Below are 20,832 nucleotides of genomic sequence, written 5' to 3' on the forward strand. Positions count from 1 at the left end.
CCCTGGGGAGGCTCTCACTCTTGATCTATGGGATGTGGACATGAGCCTGAGGACTTGGTTTTGAGAAGTGCAGTTGTGGTGTGACCCAGAGCTTCATATAACAAATAATTTGTTTAGGCTCTTCATTATCAAACTTTGAACTATTGCTTTAAAGTTTATAAAAACAAACCCTTGGTTTATAATATCTTTAGGAACTTTTAAAAAATTCAAATTTGGAAACAAGGTATTCAGTATGGGAAGATTTTTGAGCATATGTCTTAAGGTCTGAGATGTTAGGTGCTGAGGGCTGTGGGAGTATACAGCAGGTGACAACTAGTGTTTGACAAGTTGACCCACCAGATCTATAACTCCCTGAGGGGGAGCCCCATCTGGCAAAGCCATGGGGTCACTGGCTGTGGAAACTGGTTGTTTTCTGTCTGTAACTTTCTCGGGTGCCACTGCTATGCCTCCTGATAAGACAGCTGTGGGGTGCTTTCCACAGCCATTTGGTAGTGTCTTTTACATCTTTGGGCACACTATAGATGTACATGGTCAGGTTATGATTTCTGTTTAAGCTGTATAATCCTGGTGTATAGAAATAATACCAGAATATTCTTTACTGACACAGGAAAGTAACTGTATTCTCAGTCAAAAAGACAGCCTTTTGCACATTTTGCAAAGACCTTAGAACTAGTCCAAAAACAGACTAAGCTGCCCCTACAGAATAGACACAAATACTAATTCCCAGGTGTTGTTCATTGCTAAATCAAGGCCAGGCTCTTTACACTAGATTGACTCCTTGCAGTAGCTTTCTTTCTGCATGTATCCTTTCTGCATGGCTCAAGGTTCAGCCAGTTGTTTAATGTCTGGGACTCCTCACCAATTTAGAGCTATGTGCGTGGGTCAATGTGACATTATTAGTCTAAGAGAAATAATGTGACTTATCCTGTGTCTTGAGAATGGGTAAAGCCCTGAAAACTTATAATTGTCTGAAGTTTGGCTGTGGAGCAGTGGTGGTGTGGAGAGAGACGACTGTGTAGAGCTATGTGAGAGTTGCTTTAGAATGTGAGTGAAGTGTGTGTGTGTGTGTGTGTGTGTGTGTGTGTGTACTGGGTGAGAGATGAAGAAGAAGCAGCATGAGAGAAGTATGAGGAAGTGAGTGGGTGAAAGAGTGAGTAAAAAGTGAGTGAATAATGTAGAAGTGTGTGTGTGTGAGTGAGTGCGTGTGTGTGAGAGAGCTGTGTGAACGAGCTGCTGCTACATGGAAGAGCTGTGCCTAGGAACTGTGTAAAGAGTTGTGTGGTGAGAGAACTTTGTAAATGAGATGTTTAGCTGTGGCTGTGTGGAGATTTGTAACTGTGTGGAGGCAAGGGAGATGAAGCTGTATAGAAAAGATACGTATGTAAAAGAAAGATGTATAGCCATGTGAAAAATGTATATATGTAAAGATATGTAGCTATATGTATAGAGTGTAGCAGTGTGAAGACAGAAAGAGTCAGAGAGCATTTTTAAGATGAAGTAAAAGAGAAAGTTAACATCAGAAAGCATGTGTGCTTCCTTATCTCACCAGTCATAGATAGATTAAAACTTATTCACAGTTACCCTCAGATAAAAAAAAAAAAGTCTATCCCTCAGATAGAAAAGAATTTTTCCTAAGCCCTCACCACTTTCGTGGATTTTCTTACATCACCCTGGAGGTGGCCTTGGAACAGGCTCTCCATAAGCCCACCAATAGTTAGGAATGAATAATACTTTTTTCCCCCTAAAGATATAACCACATAAAAATCTCTATGCACACAAGTTGTGGGACCAAAGAAGCTGTACCTTGTTGAAATATCCACCAAAAGTCTGTTGCAGTCCTTGTAACCCAGGAGGTCCCTGCATGAGAAAACAAAGACAAACACATTTTTCAAAACAATGTGTGCTTTAAGTAATATACCCACAGTGTATTTTGTCAAATATTCTAATGATAAAAAATTTCATGGATATCAGCATATAATCAGATTCCTAAAGTTCTTTTCTTTTTCTAGGTTAAGTCTTAAAGGAACCAGAAGTACAGACGTAAGTGGCAACAGGAAACATTTACAAGTTTAACCATTATCAAGCTCTTTACTAAAAGGGATTCCACCCACCAGACTATTCCAGGAAGGACGTCAGGACTTAAGTTTATTTCTGTGCTTTTCACAGGTTGTGATGAGTGCTTTGTAGAAATGCATGCTACCACATATTGTTAATGTAAAATGTGGAGAAGCACGTTTTTTTCTATTGATTTACTCTTATGAATTGTTTGAAATGGGATACACGTGGATCCTAAAACAGGATACACATTTTAGACCAGCAACACTCATGTAAAACCTCACTTTTAAGACAGTTATTATTATCTTGGTACTATGTACTTGGCATTATGTTCAGCTTGGGCTGGATAGAAAATAAGTAAGACAGCCATCCATCTTTAGAGCTACCAGGAAGGGTGGTGGCAGATGAGTTCCTTAAGATTTGTAAGGGTTACATTTTTGGGAGAGAACATAAGAAACACCCAGTTTAGCATTACTTTATGTAGGAGATGCAGCCAATGTAGACTCAGCTATCTCAGACAGGAGAGGCATATACTTCATCTAGGCCTCAAAATCTAAGAGGAGAGAGAATACTGTAGAGACAAAGTTCCCAGCGTTTTACCTAAGAAGGTAAATTAGATTATCAAACTAAAGATGCACAAAATTATTTCTAAAATGAGAACTGAAGTTTTGAAATACGAAGAAAAATATTTTAAGGAACAATAGCTCGTCTATGTTCTGATTCAGGTTAACATCTTAGGAGTGTGGACATATTTAATGTTGGCTAACTTTTACACCAGATGTTTCCTATGAATGACTTGTGGTTGAAGATTATTTTAAAATGAAATCTTGGCATTGTGCCAGCAAACATAAAGGACTTGATGTTGGGGTGATGAATGCCTGGGAGCACGTTGTTGTGATACTAGAGACAGTAATGGGACCTGTAAGTGATGGAGCTTGCTGTGATCAGAAAGACAGACAATGCTGTTAGCTGGCTGAAATAAAAAAAAATGAGCTAATGTCAAAAAAGAATTCTCATGATATCATATACTTTTCTATCGTCCAGCCTTGTGTAAAATATTCTGAAATATATGATGAAATAAAGAGGAATGCAATCATTGAATTGAGGGTGGTTGTGGACTTTTTAGTCAAAACCATGCAAGTTAATAACTTATTCTTCAAACACAGGAGGCAAGATATTCCATACATATTGATCTTTCTGAAAGTATATATAAGGCAAGGAGGAATTTTGGACACCATGGGTGGTAGCATCAACATCAGTTAAAGCACTAAGGAGTCTAGGTGTCAAGTATTCAGTCTGTGTGTTCATGATAAGACCCTTTATATGCAATAACTGTGATAAAGTGAATTAATTTAGCTTCATATGCCTTCTTCCAAGTATGACCATTAATTATGATGGCTTCTAAGTACAGTAGAACAATTAAAAATATTGTCTCTTGAATAGAGTCTAAGGATCAATCAAATAATAGCATCCCAAATTTATATGGTGCTAATTGTGCTCCATTTATTATAGCAGAGTTCTGTATGGATTAACTCATTAAATCCTTGCAATGGCACCACAATGAATGTGCCATCACTACTTATGATTCGAAGATAAAGAAAGAGGAAGTATTGTTAATTGGCTCAAACTCAAATCACTGTCATCCAGGAGGGCTAAAATTAAAGTCATCTTTGATCTACTCTTACCTTTTTTTCTGTTTCAATTGATTCTTTGCACATAGTACCATGTTTCAGAAGAACAGCTTCTTTCAAGTATATCATGCACTTCGATCATATTTACGGTCCAGTATCCCAACCCCTCCACCTCACTCTGTCTCTCCCTGTTGATCTTATCCTTGTACCTTCTGTTTTCATCGTGTGTGTGTGTGTGTGTGTGTGTGTGTGTGTGTGTGTGTGTGTGTATTTAAGCATCTATATAAAATCTAGGATCCAAAAATGAGAGAAATCATGTGATATTTGCTTTTCTGATTCTGACTTATTTTGCTTAAAATGATAATTTCAATTTGCATTCACTTTCTACTAAGTAACTAAATTTAATTCTTTATGGCTGAATAAAACTCCATCGTATACACATAAACATTTTCTTTCCTTTTTTATCTACTGATGGATATCAAGGAAGATTTCACAACTTGGCTGTTATGAATAGTGCTTTAATAAAAATGATATGCTAAAGTCTCTCTGTGACATATTAACTCAACATTTCTTTGGGTATTTGCCCATATGTGGTATAGCTGGGTTATAAGGCAGATAGAGTTTTACGTTTTGAGGAACCTCTGTAGTAATTTCCATAGTGGCTGGACTCACTCACATCCCAACTAGTACTGTACAGAAATTCCTTTCTTCATGTCCAGAATTTGCTGTCACTTCCTTTCTTAATTGAAGCCATTCTAATTTTGATAAAGTAGAATCTCAATGTAGTTTTCATTTCCTCGATGACCAAGAATGTTGAACATATATTTCTTGTCAATTTGTGCTTCAATTTTTTAGGAACTGGCCGCTCACTTCATTAGCTTGTTTATTGGTTGGGTTGGGCTGTTTGGTTTTTTTTTTTTTTTTCTGGTGTTGAATTTGTTGAGTTCTTTTCCTCCCATTCTGTAGGCTGCCTCTTCACTCTGTTCGCTGCTTCTTTTGATATACAAGGGCTTTTAGATTTTGAACATGGCTGTTGCTGGCACTACTTCCTGAGAAGCCTGTATCTCGATGTGTTTTCTCCTTGACTATTTCAGAGTTTAGGGTCTTACATTCATGTCTTTTAATTAGATATATTTGGATTTTTGTACAGGTTGTGAATGAGACAGAAATCTCTCCAGTTTCAATCTTTATATATGGATATCCAGTTTCTCCAATGCCATCAGTTGAAGAGACTGTCATTCCTTCAATGCGTGTTTTTGTCATGTGTGTCCAAAATTAGAAGTCTGTCTAGTCCATGACTCTATGTCTGCTTTTTCTTTTCTTTTGCTGATACTGCGTTGATTTGCTTTTTATTTAAAAAAATTTAAAATAATAAAGTTTATTTTCATACTATGTATTCTGATCACTGTTCCCCTCCCTTATCTCCTCCCAGATACTCCCCACCTCTCTACCATTCTAAATCCATGCCTTCTTTTTCTGTTTAGAAAGCAGTATTCCATTGTGCATATGCACCACATTTTATTTATCCATTCTTCAGTTGAAGGGCATCTAGGTTGTTTCCAGGTTCTGGCTATTACAAACAATGCTGATATGAACATAGCTGAGCAAGTGCCCTTGTGGTATTATTGAGCATTCCTTGGGTATATGCCCAAGAGTGGTATAGCTGGGTCTTGGGGAAGATTGATTCCCAATTTTCTGAGAAAGCACCATATTGATTTCCAAAGTGGTTGTACAAGCTTGCATTTCCACCAGCAGTGGAGGAGAGTTCCCCTTTCTCCACATCCTCTCCAGCATAAGCTGTCTTCAGTGTTTTTGATCTTAGCCATTCTGACAGGTGTAAGGTGGTATCTCAGAGTTGTTTTGATTTGCATTTCCCTGATGATTAGGGAACCAGGTGCAGAGATCCATGGCCAGGCCCCAGGTGGAGCTCCTGGAGTCCAATTGGCAAGAAAGAGTAGGGTTTGTATGAGCAAGAATTTTTGAGACCAAGATTGGAAAAAGCACAGGGACAAATAGCCAAATGAATGGAAACACATGAACTATGAACCAATAGCTGAGGAGCCCCCAACTGGATCAGGCCCTCTGGATAAGTGAGACAGTTGATTAGCTTGATCTGTTTAGGAGGCATCCAGGAAGTGGGACCGGGACCTGTCCTCAGTGCATGAGCTGGCTGTTTGGAACCTGGGGCTTATGGAGGGACACTTAGCTCAGCCTGGGAGGAGGGGACAGGACCTGCCTGAACTGAATCTACCAGGTTGAACTCAATCCCCAGGGGAGTCTTTGCCCTGGAGGAGATGGGAATGGGGGGTAGGCTGGGGGGAAGGCGTGGGGGAGGGGGGGCGGGTGGGCGGGAGGGGAGAGGACAAGGGAATCCGTGGCTGATAAGTTAAAATTAAATTAAATTATAAAATAAAAAAATACAACAACAACAAAAAGACAGCAAATGGGCAAAGGAAAACAAAAATAAAAACAAAACAAAACCCAGAATAAAATCAACCAACTAAACAGACAACACCAACACCAAAACAAAGACAAGGCAGGAGAAACATATACACACATGCGAATAAAACCCCCAATCGGAAACCATAATATCCAAGCAAAAGATCAGTAAGGTAAAAAATTCTCAAACAAAGCAATAGGAAACAAAAAACGTCTCCAAAACTATGAGTGAGCTTGTTTTGTGTTGTCCATCTACTGCTGGCCGTGGGGTCTTCCCTTAAGATGGTTTGCACACCCGGTGAAACTCCATTGGAGAACTCAGGCTATTTGCCAAGGCTCAGTTGCTCTCCACAAGCTGATGCTAAGGCCGTATTGCTGATGACCACATCTACATAATTCACTGAATGTGGAGAAGTTGATCTGGTGCCTTTGCCTCTACTAACCAGTGTTCGTGGTACTGGAAGGTACTGTGCACACTCTGAGTAGAAAGGTAAACACCAAATCATGTTGATTTTCTTGATATGGCTCTCTAGGTCTATGTAACTGACATGAAGCCACATGTTATGATACTTCCAGTTTTGCTCTTTCTTCTTCAGATCCCTTTGACTAATATTTTATGGCTCTATATGAATTTTATAATTTTTTTCTGTTTTTATTTCTCTGTAGAATGTTACTGGAATTTCAATAGGAATTTCATTCAGTGTGTAGATTATTTTTGGTAATATAGACATCTTCATAATATTATTTCTGTTGATTTGTGAGTATGGGAGCTTGTGATGGCTAATTGTTGGTTGTCATCTGGGAAGAGGGACTCTCAACTGAGGAACTGACTTTATCAGATTGGCCTGTGGACATGTCTATAGGGATTGTATTGGCCCCCTGTGAGCACTACTATCCTTAGACAGGTGGGCCTGCGCTATGAGAGAAAGGTAGCCGAGCAAGACAGGGGAAGCAAGTCAGTACGCAGTTTTCCTCCACTATCTGTCTTAGTTTCTGCCTCTACCTTCCTGTTTTGGCTTCTGCTGATGATGGACTGTAACCTGTAGGACAAATACATGTCTCCACAAGTTGCTTTGGTCATGGTGTTTATCACAGCAACAGAAAACAAATTAGAACAGAAACTGCTATCAGGAATGTGAAATGTTGGCGTGAGAAACCTAACCATGTACTTTGTTCTTTCTTTTCCTTTTGCCTTTGGATTGTGGTGATACTTGAAACTTCGGGCTAGAAAAGACAGTGAGTGACCAGAGCTTAATAGGCTGTTATCGTGGGAGCTTAGGAGATAATGTCGAGAGCACACGGTCAGTGAAAGCCTGGCTTTGTGCATTTTAGAAGGAACTTTGAGAGTCCCTTAAAGAGTTGGATTAAGAATCTGTGAAAGTGAGCCGGGCGTTGGTGGCGCACGCCTTTAATCCCAGCACTCGGGAGGCAGAGGCAGGCGGATCTTTGTGAGTTCGAGGCCAGCCTGGGCTACCAAGTGAGTTCCAGGAAAGGCGCAAAGCTACACAGAGAAACCCTGTCTCGAAAAACCAAAAAAAAAAAAAAAAAAAAAAAAAAAAAAAAAAAAAAAAAAGAATCTGTGAAAGTTACCCCTGATAATGGGGAAGGGAGGAGGAGGGAGAGGAAAAGAAGGAGGAGGGGGAGGGGGAGGCAGATGAAGAGGGACTCGGGTTTGAGGATGGGCTTGTTCTCTATTTTGCACAAATTGAAAGGTATAGCAGTCCAGGAGGTGCGAATCCTTCTCCTGGGCTTGGATAATGCTGGCAAGATGACTCTGCTGAAGCATCTTGCATCTGAAGACACCAGCCACATCACACTTACACAGGGTTCTAACATCAAGAGAGTAGTCACAAGGTTTTAAACTGAATGCATGGGATGTTGGCCAACAGCAGAATACCAGACCATGCTGGTGGAGTTCTTTTGAAAATACCGGTATTCTTGTATACGTAATTGACAGTGCAGACAGACAAAGATTCTAAGAGACGGACCAGACACTAATGGAATCACTGTAGGAAGAAAAGCTATGTTGTGTGCCAGTGCCCATCTTTGCTAACAAGCAGGATCTGCTCACAGCAGCCCTGGCCTGCCTCTGAGACTTCGAAGGGCTGAACCTACACACCCTCCTGGACCAAGTCAGGATATTCAGTCCTGCTCAGCTTTCACAGGCAAGGGTGTCCAGGATGGCATGAACTGGGTCTGCAAAAATGTCAATGCAAAGAAGAAACAAAATCTAGATGAACGGAGACACTGGAGCTGTGGGAGCTGAATTCAGGCCTGAAAAACACGGATTTTCTGCCTTTGGACCAAATGCTTTCCACCTCACAGCTGTGTGTAGAGAGGGGACGGCAGTTTACAAAGAGTCCCTATTCCAGCAGTCGATTTTAACTGATCTCTGAGGTTCAATAGTTTTTCAAATAAAGGAATTTTATTATTCCCTCCGGAGGGCAGGAGCGGAACCTGTGGAAGCGAAACCTTTGCTTCCCTGGGATAATCAATGCTGGCATCTGGAGCTTAAAAACCCACGGTGAGTAATAAAAGACCAGCATCAGTAAGGCGGAATCTTCTGGGAAGATTGTATGTTTCCTTCCTCAGGGGCAACATACAAGCGGTGGTCCACCGGAGGCTAACGCAGCATTTCCTAGCTGGCAAGCCTAACTGGGCACTATGAACCAGTCACATGGTACTGTTTTTGATCATGTGAAAGCTGCAGAATCAGAGGGATAATGGTGAGAAGCTGAGATGTGGCACCGTGAGGCAGGGTCACAGTGCCTGAGAGGCCAGGAGGCTATTGGTGAAGGTAATTTCAGTTGCGGTGGAGAGTCCAGAGCTGAGGATGCCGGGAAACTAGAACACGGGTCCTTCTTCAGTTTCTTTCTTCAGCATTTCAAAACTTTAATTATAGAGGGCCTTTACTTCCTTGATTAAATTTATTCCTTGATATTTTGTATTCTTTGAGGCTGTTATGACTGTGCCTTTTTTTTTTCTGAGTTCTTTCTCAACATGCTTGTTCTTGGTAAACAAGAGACTGATTTTGTATGTTGAGTTTGTATCCTACTACTTCGATGAAATGTATACCCGTTTCAAGAATTTTCCCAAGTCTTTGGGGGCCTTTTACTATATAGATCACATCATGCACACATAGATTTTTATGACTTCCTCCTTTATTATTCATATCCTTTATTTCTGTTGTCTTTTTGCCCTAAAACTTCAATAGCTATAGTGAATACAGAGGGCTGCTCTCTATCTCAAATCACACTTGTAGTAACTACTATCATATTTTTTTAAATCAAGTGTTGCACTAGAGAACACAAGATGATGACTCTCCATGGTTTACTTCCCAAACAACAAAACTGGTAGTTATCACTTCTGATTAGCCAGCTCTGCTGGCAGGGTGGGAGGATGGAAGTGCTTTGCTTTTAGATATAACCCTATTGCTCACTTAGGGGAAAGTCCTATTTGTTTATTTTTTTTAATCATTAGATCTTTGAGAATTATTTGTTTCTTGCCTCTCACATCCACCTTCATGCATTCTTTCCATCCTTGATAGGAAAGCGTATGCCTGCATGTTTCAGAATACAACTGTAGTAAAAAATGCATCCTATTGCATGTTGGGAGAAAAGGTGTCTGAACAATACAAGCTGTGTGTGTGTGTGTGTGTGTGTGTGTGTGTGTGTGTGTGTGTAAGGAGGGGCTTCAGAAGGCAGGGAAAAATCAAGCAGTAGGGTAAACAAGGCAGTGCCAACAGAAGACCAAAACAAGAGGGCGCTGATAGGAGATAACTGGGTATGCTTTATTGTAGACAGTTATCTCCCCAATGAATACAGCTGTATTCCATAGACACAGAGTATATTCTGGATCTAGAATCCTGATCTTGTTGAACTTCCTCTTGGGAGTAGAGTAGGAAAATATAAGTGGCTCAGTGTGGCTGTTCCCACTAAAACAGTAGCAAGAATACAGCCCACCTTAAAGAGCCACAAGCCGATAGGAAAGTGAAAACAATTATTCAGATACCCAGGTGATCAACACATCTACAAAAGTGACATCCATATTTTCACATCTTCTTGTCATAAAATGCCATATTACAAAATAGTGTTCCAAGTGGGTTTGATCTGAAGTGTTAAGCCCTACTACTTAATCAGATGATGGGCATTTATGGTGACATTTTCCTTCGAACTTCTTAGTCAGTGTCGTACTCTGGGTGCCATAAATTCAAGGACTAATATAATAGAGATTTATTGTTGACAGTCCACTGGTGCAGCAGTGCTTTAAATAAGCTCTCCCAGACAGCTGAGGAACCAGGCTGAGTCTGAAAGCAAACACTGGCACAGACAGGGAAGAGTACATGGACACCGACTTCAGCCAGTGTAAAGAAGACTCACTTGATTGTTTTGAAACATTCAGAAAAGAACAACTTCAAATGAAGCAGAAGATGATGACCATGGGTAAACTCCAACTATCTAGGTGCCAAGAGTAGCTCAGTGTACGGTTAGAAAAAACAATATAGACCTTGTGGTCTTAGAACTGAAAGGCATTCCTATAACCACATCACCAAGAAATGTGCTATTTTCCCTAGCTTCTCTTCTAGTTTGCAAGATAGCCGGAAAAGACTCAAGGAATCAATTGTTTCAAGCTTAGCAAGTGCCCCCAGTCCTATAGTGCATCAATCAATTCTGAGAAAGGAGAAGTTAAAACCTATGGTGACAAGTCTCCAGGCAACATGAGCTCCAGGGCATTTGAAAGGTCATTTTCTCTTTAAGACTTGTGTTTAAGAACCAATTGAGAAGACACTGAGACAAGTCACACTCAGTGAAGAGGAGGGGATGGTCACAGAGGGCATTCCACCATTGGTTAATTTACTTACGAGTTCTAGCTAAACTGAATATACCTTAGTATAGAAAGAATATCAGAGTATCCTGTTCACAACAGAGACTGACAACATGACTGAAGTAGAATCAGAGCTATAAAATGTCGTGTGTGTGTGTGTGTGTGTGTGTGTGTGTGTGTGTAACTCTGATTTGTTACTTAAATAGCACTGGAAGATACAAGACATTAGAGTTAATGTGAGCAGTACACAATTATACAGCCGCTTTTAACAGCTAATGAACTCCAGGGAAGCACACCTGCCTGGAACTCAACTGTACTGATGTATACTGATTTGAGAGGTCTATCAACCTAGCATGAGTAGAGATGCTGAGGTTGCAAAGAACCATGCCTGGTTGATACAGGGAATAAAAGCGATATTCAATTTCAGAAGTTCATACTCTCAGTAACAGTTTTAGTGGCATTTAGGGAGTCTTTGGCTAAATTCTTGCTGGATATGAAAAGTAGAAATATCATGATGTCTATCACCCAGTTATCACAGATAGCATATCACACTATCATAGTGTGAAGTGAAGAACTGTTGTTCTCAGCTTTTCAGTAGATTTCAGTTTGGGCTGCACATTCTTGAAGTTTGAAAGGTAGGGTGAATCTACTGTTAAGTTTCAGACTTTCTTAGTGGCTAGCTACACTCTCACTTTGCAGCAAGTTCACCTAGAATATACAGCACAAAGGAATATCGTCTTGTGTGTCCCACCACTATTTTTTTTTAAATCATGAACTCTGTTTGCACATCTGAATGATGCAGATTTAGCCCACCCTGAACACTGAGTCAAGATCTCAGTGGCTCCTTATCCTCTGCGCATTCACTGATCCTTGCTTGTGAAGCATTCTTATCTCTGTTAAAAAAAAAAAAACACTCTTTCCTGCCTCATAGCTTTGCTGACAGCATCCTTGAACTATCTCAATGCCACTTATCTCAATGTACCATAGCCCTTCAATGTCCTATTAGTATAAGGAGGTCTTCCTAGGACTCATAAATATGTATTCTGAGTAATACACAACTATCTCTGGCCTTGTGGATTTCTAAGTAACTTCAATAATGACCTTTGAAATATCAGAAATTTCTGTGAAGAAATTTGTGCTAAAAATACTCTGCAAAATTAACTTTACTTTAAGATCAAATGGGAAGCTTAGTATTGGTCAGTTTTTTTGGTTCTTATTCCAAGGATAATTTCCACTGTTCAAATGACTAGTGAGAAAGGCAGAACAGTAATTACTTTTCCCCAGATAATTACAAATTTCATTTGGAAGTCACAAGATCTCAGACATAGGAATAGCGACAATGATTGGAAATGCTAACGTTAAAATGGACTTTTCTCTCATATGTGTTTCCACTTATGACACACTATATAGGACTTAATACAGCCCATTTACACTGAGTACGGTGACTCATGTATTCATCTGTAGTCTGCTAAGATGAAAACTCCTTGAGGACAGAATTGCAACTACTATTGAAATTCAGCATATAACACCAGTTGTGACATAGGGAAGCTTTCCAATATATGTTCCCCCCACCCATTCCCAGTCCCAGATAGTGTCTGAATTCAATAAATCATTGTTTTTACAAGAAAATGTTCATGGGAAAAGCTTACTTCCCCCTTGTTCCTTTGGCTTCATTTATAGATAGTCACACAAAGAGCAGAGAGCTTGCTGCTTCTGGATTCGTAGGAGACAGGCCCCACAGATTGAGATTAATCTGAGAACTTGGCATGTCAATTGGAAGCAAAGCTGTAGGGAACATTGGCCAAGTAGAGAAGAGTTCATGTGTGGGAATTTGACTAGAAATATATATATAATGAGATTGTACTGTAACTCTGAGGAAAAAATCAATAAGGCTCCTTAGAGAGAAACAATTTGAGAAAGCACTGTTTTGTTTTTAGGAAACAGATCCCTGGGGCTAAAGAGATGGTTCAGGAAAGGGCACTTGCTGTTCTTCCAGAGAGGACCTGGGTTTGGTTCCCAGTACCCACATGGTGTTTTTCACATCCATCTATAAGTCCAGTTCCCAGGGATCCAATACCCTCTTTGACCTCTGTAGGCACCAGGTATACACATGGTACACATGCCTACGTGTAGGCACTCAAAAATACACATAAAATTAAATAAATATAAAAATGAAACATAGACCCTTTCATTTGTCTTAATATTTGCTCTCAATGGGTTTTTCCAGTGTCTCTTGAGATTTAATTCTGTAAATTGAATAGTTGTAACTTTCAATAAACCATTTGAATTATAGTGAGAGAGGGGATGCTGACGTTGGCTTTCTCTCCTACATCTATGCATGTTTGTGCATGTGAATGCAAGCATGCATATGTATACACACACAGGCTTCACATGCTCACATGTATGCACACACACACATACATGCCAGCAACAAACAACAACTCCCCCTGAAACAAAACAAAACAACAACAACAAGTACCAAAAAATAAATCCCAGAAACTCAAATATCAAGGCAGGATTTCTGGAATCAGAAGACTCACTGAGTGTTCATATTTGGGATTCTATTGGAACATCCTAGGAATGTGGCCAGATACTTCATATTAAGCCATATTTGATGGCTGATGTGAGGAGTCTTTTTATTCATGCGTTCGACCTACTCTCTGGCTTATGTTACAGCTCCACAAATAATCCTTATTTAGTTGGTATTAGGTTTTACCAGCATCTCAGATGCAAATATTCTTGGACGATGCAATTCTAAAGATTCATATTTCATAGTTCATGGTAATCCTGTAAGTATCTGCTCCCTTATATTTTCTAGGATTACAGAATGGTGTGATTGCAAAGACAATAATCTAATCTGAGTTTGTGATAGCTTAGTGAAGCAGGTACACTTTTATATTCCTCACTTCGAGGATGGGAAAACCAAGTGCTTTTTTTCCCCCTCCAAACTACACAATTAAACAATGCCAGAATCAAGTATGCAGTGCATTCCATTCTAATATGCTCATATGAATTATTCTTTATGTAGTTATCCACACCAAGGGAACGGAGAATACTAACTAGGAAGAGAAACAGGAGAAGCCAGTACCAAGAGAGGGAAGTGGTTCAATAAAAGGTACAGGAACTCTAAAATCAAGCGATTGTGCCATCCTTAGGTAGAGCTTCTCCCTTTCTGATGCTGGGCTCCATGGAAAGGAGTCGCTTCTTTGGAGCCAAGTCTTAAGGTTACCTTCCATTATCAGAGGTGGGAACTCAGACAAGAATACATCCAGAAGTTGGGTTATGAGAGAAGATCCCCACAGAGACAAAGAAAGACAACCGGAAGGGCTTTGACAGGAAATCTGAGGTGTTTTCCTTAAGTGTTTTGGTTCTCATTGAAGATCTGATTTAACAAGGTTTCCAGGTGTGTATTTATACCAATGATCTTGGACCAAGTTTCTTTATAATGATTTGAGTAGAGGAAGGTACAAAGGAGCAAAGCAAAGCAAATAGAAAAGGCTGTTAGCAGATGCTCCTAATTAGATGTCAAAAAGCAAGCATCCGCCAGCCCCTTTGTCCAGAATATGTTAGTAGATCCAGGGGTAAATCCCAGGACAGACAAAAACAATAACAAGGCAGGGGATGATAAAACGGAGGCAATTGTAACAACAATATTAGTAAGTCCTAACAATTACTCGTGAGAATGATAACTGTGATAGCTCATTTCAGCTGTTTGTGCTGCTGTAGCAGAATACCCGAGACAGGGTAGCTTATAAACAATAGATTTATTTTCCCATAATTCTTGAGGCTGTGGCGGGGTGGGGGGAGGAAGTGGCTCTAACATTAAGGTTCTGACCTCTGATCTGATGAGGATCTTCTTATTGTATCCTCACTTGGCAGAAGGCCATGATAGTGAGCTAGCCACATGCCGGGAAGGCTTCATTTATAAATTGCCTTAATCCTGTTAATGAGGCCAAAGGCTAACAGATTTAGATTTGACTAAGACTTTGAAAGCAAAGCTATGGTGCAGCTTTGGTTTAATTATCCCTCCAAGTCACCACCTTCCAATGCTGAAAATGTCAGTTGTGGAGAGGACACATTAATAACCACAATATAGGTGTACTTATTATGGCATTAACTGTTTCAACAACCGAGCAAGGGATACCCTCCTGCTGGTGGATGTCTTTCTGTATGCTGTGAATATATTTTGTTTCCATTGGTTAATAAATAAACTGCTTTACCTATGGCAAGGCAACTTAGAGGCAGGCAGGAAAGGTGAGATACAGGAAAGAGAAAGTTGGGGTCTGGACAGAGACACCATCCCACTGTGCTGAGAGCAGCATGTAATGGCACACAGGTAAAACCAGGAAACATGTGGCAAAATATAGATGAATAGAAATAGGTTAATTTAAAATGTAAGAGCTAGCTAGCAAGAGGCCTGCCATAGGCCATACAGTTTGTTAGTAATATAAGCCTCTGTGTGTTTAACTGGGTCTGAGCCGCTGCGGGACCGGGCAGGACACAGGAAAACTTCCAGCTCCTCTCTCCTTTTACATGTGGCATTGTATCGAATAACTTACTCAGGGGCAGCCAGTGAGGGAGAATCTGGTTTCAACCTAGGTGCTGTCTGAGCCCACAGCTTTAACCTTTTAACTCTTTTTCCTAAACTGACAGGAGAATAAAATCTCAAATCTCAACCATCTTCTAAAGGCAGTTAAAAAAATATCCAGATCAGGTCATTCTGCTGTAAAAGAGGACAGGACCTCTCCATATGATACAGGATCAAGAAAGGCCACACAGGGACAGCTCTGAAATCTGGCGTAGCATCTCAAAGACTTCCGAGAGAAGAAGAGATGGAGGGAAAATGGCCAGAAAAGATTTAGAGAGTGAGGAGAAAGGAGAGAACACGGGGACAACGAGATCACGGAGGACTTAGAAAGACAAGACAAGGCAGCAAGAGAGGGCAGATGCAGAGGACAAGGTAGGAGGACCTTGACCCCGGTCAGCAGCTAACCGAGCTTCTGAGGCTAACACCGGCGAGGGGTAGGAAGCCTCGGCGTTTACACCATGGTAAGAGAAGAGGAGAGAGAGCAGTTTGCAAAGGAGGCAGAAGAGAGACTCCGTAACCAAATGAGCAAAATCACCTGGGGAGGATTTTGATGATCTCAAACTCCCGTGAGCATGAAACCGCAGAGGAGATTAGTTGTGAAGCTGTCATGCAGAGAGAAAGAAATATCCTCCTAATAAGAACACAGCAGAGCCGCTGTGGTCTGCCCTGGAGGAGAGGTGGGCACATCAGCACCGAGGAGACTGATCACGTGATGCATCTGAATACTTTGGTTTCAACATTTGGGAGAGATTTCCCCTATAAAAGTGAAACAAAATTTGCAGCAGCCACATGCTCATTTCAGGTGAGTTTCTGGAACTTCTGAGTAGTACTGTGACACATGATATTCAGTACTGTGATGCATGATGTTCAGTACTGTGATCCATGATGTTAAGTACTTTGACCCACCATCTTCATTACTGATCCATGATGTTCAGTACTGTGGCCCTCAGTGCTGTGATCCATGGTGTTAAGTACTGTGCCCTACTATCTTGAGTACTGTTACTCATGATGCTCAGTACTGTACCCCTCATATTCTCTTGTCTCAGCTGCTTTGCCCCACCGTGACATATATTTACACCCTACCTTTAAAGATCCATAGCTCTTAAGGGTTTTGGTTTGAGGTATTGCCAATGCCCTGGTTCTGAGATTGAGAAGCTGTGTGGTTAACAGGTGAGGGATTGTGGAAGAGGCAGCTTCTGGATCTTGAATGAGAATTTTTCCCGTCTGCCACTTTGGACATTTTTCAAACTTGTTCCTCTGTGTATTCTAGGAAAGTGCTCACTTGCGCTGGGCTTGTCTGCTTCTGGCCTGCATACTGAGCTGTGTAATTGAGGGAACTCAAGCATAGGCAGTTCATGGTTGTATGAATAAGCAGACTACTCAATATGTGACCTGATTGTTTTCCAAAATTGCACAGTCCCTGGTTTCACTTGTCATTTTGGAGCAGGAGTGGGAGGATGAGGCTGTGACAGTGAATGCTTTTCAATGAGTATAATTAATCCATTTCATGAAAACAGATTTTCTAAATTATGCTGTGAATTGCAAACATTTTTAACCCTTTACACTCCAAGTCAGGGAAGCATCATTTTGGAAGGTGGATGTTTCCCCAGAGATCAAGCTAATTCATCTAAGTCTCATTGTATTATTGACAGAACAGTACTTTTTGACTGATACTCAGGGCATGAATGTTAGAAAATATAAATGATTCCTCCCCTAATACTGCCATTCTGCTTACCCATCCACAAAATGTCCCATACTCATCTCTCTGCAGTATGTCCCGAAAAAAAGAAAAATACTATTTGTCAGCTTCCTGCAATATAAGGAGCAGCAGGAATCTTTCAAGTCCTTGCCACCCATGGAAGCAGCATCAATGATCCAGTGTAAGGTGATAAAAACCAGGGCACATGAAAACCAGCAAGCATGGGGATGTGTGAAAATAACTGTTTGTATCCAGGGGTGTCCTCAAAAAATCCCCACCAACAAAAGCCACACCTTGGGAACAGCTGTGTCTCCAACCTTTTTGTCTGGCCTCTGGAAACCTCTCCATACACCACCCAAATCAGGACTAAAGTTGGCTCCCAAAGGCCACAGAGGCAGCCTCCATCTATCAGCCCTCTGCACTACCATTTGCTGTAATTAACTGATAACATTCATTCCCTTTAAAAGCACTGAGAGAATGACAAGACTTCCTGTGCAGAGAAAATGCATTTTTTTAAGGGACACTGCTGAGACTCAAGATAACCAGGCTGACGTTGGTGGCTCCTACACAACCAAGTGACACAGAGGCTAAGAGCGTGTGGGACATTCAAATAGCCGTGGACTGCTATAGACAATGGAAAAAGTACAGGTTTTATTTTATAGGAAGATTAATTCTTCCCCAACTCCAATGTCTGATACTGTTTTCCCTCTCATCCCCATATTGTACTAATGATAAATCTGCAAATGACAGCTGGGGCTCAACTGAACCCCTTCACTACATAAAATGTACTCAGGGTTGTTCTAGGGGTGAAAGAACCTGATGGCTGTAGTTTAAAAACATTTAGTGCCACTGCACATGGGATTTCCAGAAGAGGGAATGCTGGTGATCTTGGGAGCAAAGACATGATTAGTGACAGTGAGTGACCTTTACTAATTCTGTAGGGTGGGATTCCTGGTTTTAAAAATGAATTTGAAATACTGTAAGCACACTAAATGGTACAGAAAACAACATGATAAAGTGCTATGGATTTGGAGGTGGAGGCTCATAGGCCCCACCCCAAATTTAGTGTCAGTGGACAGCTGATGGATGCCAGGAGAGAGAGAGAGAGAGAGAGAGAGAGAGAGAGAGAGAGAGAGAGAGAGAGAGAGAGAGAGAGAGAGTTAGTTTTCTTTAAGGGTGTAACTGGTAGGTTCATGTGCCAGTGGATGATCTAATACCCCATAAGTATAGGGACAGTATAAATTATACTTGTAGTATTAAAAAGAGAAGGACACACTTATTTGGGATGTGTTTGGGGATAGGCAGGAGTCAGGGGTTGAATATGATCAAAATGCTCATGTTCTCAAAGAACTAATAAATATTATATTAAAATGTCTCATGAATCCACAATCTAATATTATAACTGAATATTAATCATCTGCCACATTTGCTAAGCTCTTTGTCCCATTTAACAAGATTAGTAGACACATCGGAAGTTGCTCCACATCTTATTTTCTTCAGATTTCCTTCCATGTTCCAGACTCCCTGAGACAATACTGACAACCTGTTGCTTCTCTGCTCACTTATTGCCTGTTGGTCCTTCCTCCTGCTCAGCTGCACTGTAGTTGCTGTGCAGACAAAACGGATGTCACAGGCAGAGCTGAGTCCCTGTTTGCTGGACCTGGAGTTTTGCTAAAACAGAGCTGGTTTTTTTTTTTTTTTTGATGACCTCACAAAGCTAGATAGCAGTAAAACTAAACACCCCATTGGCATCTTTTTGGAGCTATGGCACCAACTGTGAACTATAAAATTATTTCAGAAACGAGTCCCCTTTTCTGAACATAAAAGGTTCTAATAAATCTAATTGCACTTTGCTTTCTTAATATTTGCTTAATATTTACCCAACACAAAGGAAACATGAAAAATTCATGCAATGGCCCAACTAATTACAAGTTTAGTCCCAACAGACCAAGAATTTCAAACATCTGCCTCACTGTTGATAGGAAGAACATAGATGGGTCCAAATAGTCAATATGAGCCAAGATGGAGATGTCAGTGGCAGATGAAGAGGAGACCTCTTCTACCATTGTTTAGCTGTAGCCACAAAAGCTTAGCAGTGAGAAAAGGGCTAATAATGTCCCACTACTGATGCTCATAGAAAGGGGGTGGTAGGAAAGCAGATGTGAGCACCGGTGTTTGAAATCTCTACCTGACACCCAGCTGCCTCACACGCATGCCTACTTACTCTGTGGTCACAGGGTGACACTGGAATCTCGGCAATGTTGACAACAGCTGTTTTGTCTGGAACCCTGACTCCAATAAGGGACAAGTGGTAGTAAAAAATAATTAATGGGTCAGGTCTCCATTGTCTGTATTTTTAAATCTACGGGTGTCATCTTATTTTTCAGTAAGGAATGAAATTACTATCCCATCGACTCAAATAAATGGTTAGGTTTATTTTCTCTGAAGATATCGTCATTAAAGTTCGTGGCCTTGGTCAGTTGATAGACAGAAGAGGCCAGGTTCACTGCTGAAATGAACACTGAGAAAAGCTTTGATGAATTCAAGGCTTGCAAATGAACCGGATTCCCATTAAAACATGATGTGCCTCAAAATGCACACAGTCCTGCACAGGGTATTTAATAAGAAATAATGTTGCATTCAAATATTTTGTCATCTGCCTTATTCAAAAATCCAAGTGTGTTTTAAGGTACTACCTTGTTTTAGGGAGTTGGTCATTATATTGAATATAATGACATTTTCCTTTTGCATCCTCAGTTCACTCTGACAGATGGAGAGGGACACACAGGTAAAGGGCAGTGTGGTCAAAAGGGTACACATTCAGCAGTTCTATGGTTCTGTGATGTTTTGAGGCTATGACTGTTCATCTGAGGCAACATGTAGCCCATTAGAAAGAAAACATCAGGGTTAGGAGCAGAAAAAAAAATACTGACTTATTTGTGATAGAATTCCCATTGTTGATAAAAAATTGAATCCAGTATTCACCCCAAGGCTGAAATTAAAGGGGCTACAATCAAAGTTTCATTTTTTTTCTCTCGGCAAACAAGTCTACTGTCTGTCTACTCAAAGACTAAAACTGACAGGCTGAAATTTAATCATCTTCATAATAATGATTTGAATCAGAAAAATGATTATTTCATCACATTAAAATGAAAACAAAACAGAAAAAAAGCAAAAAACAACCAGATAACGAACTTCTGCAGAAACACACACACACACACACACACACACACACACACACACACACACACACACGTGAGATTTAACAAAAGAGCGCAGCTGACCACTCAATCCGTTTGTACCACCCCAACTCCCACTCCTTTTTAAATTTTAGATAAAAAAGGGGAAATGTGGTGGTATTGTGTTTCCCGAAATATTGTGCACCCTAATAAATTCTAAGGCCTTAATGTGATGAAGGTTCCCACCACTAATCCTTCTCTCAAACTAAATGTTCAGTTCTGCTCTATTATTGAACACATCCATCTTTCTGGTTGGAACGTGCTGGTTCATTTTCCTTGTGTGGCCAGTCCCTTCTAGAATCATGTCATTGACCAGAGATACCTCCTGGGGCCAGCCTGACCAGAAGAACGCCTCTT

General features: G+C 40.6%; 1 protein-coding gene and 1 pseudogene across 1 annotated transcript in view; one reads left to right on the top strand and one right to left on the bottom strand.

The window, feature by feature from the left end:
* The window catches only part of Col19a1 (collagen type XIX alpha 1 chain), a 335,394-nt gene that overhangs the window by 83,985 nt on the left and 230,577 nt on the right, over positions 1 to 20,832 (bottom strand). Inside the window, exon 16 of the mRNA XM_076557961.1 lies at positions 1,804 to 1,857. Within this exon, the coding sequence (XP_076414076.1) occupies positions 1,804 to 1,857 (54 nt within the window). The remainder of the gene's footprint in view (positions 1 to 1,803; positions 1,858 to 20,832) is intronic.
* On the top strand, positions 7,804 to 8,391 carry LOC102918656 (ADP-ribosylation factor-like protein 3 pseudogene; annotated as a pseudogene).

The sequence above is a fragment of the Peromyscus maniculatus genome, chromosome 21 (assembly GCF_049852395.1).
Source record: "Peromyscus maniculatus bairdii isolate BWxNUB_F1_BW_parent chromosome 21, HU_Pman_BW_mat_3.1, whole genome shotgun sequence".
NCBI lineage: Eukaryota > Metazoa > Chordata > Mammalia > Rodentia > Cricetidae > Peromyscus > Peromyscus maniculatus.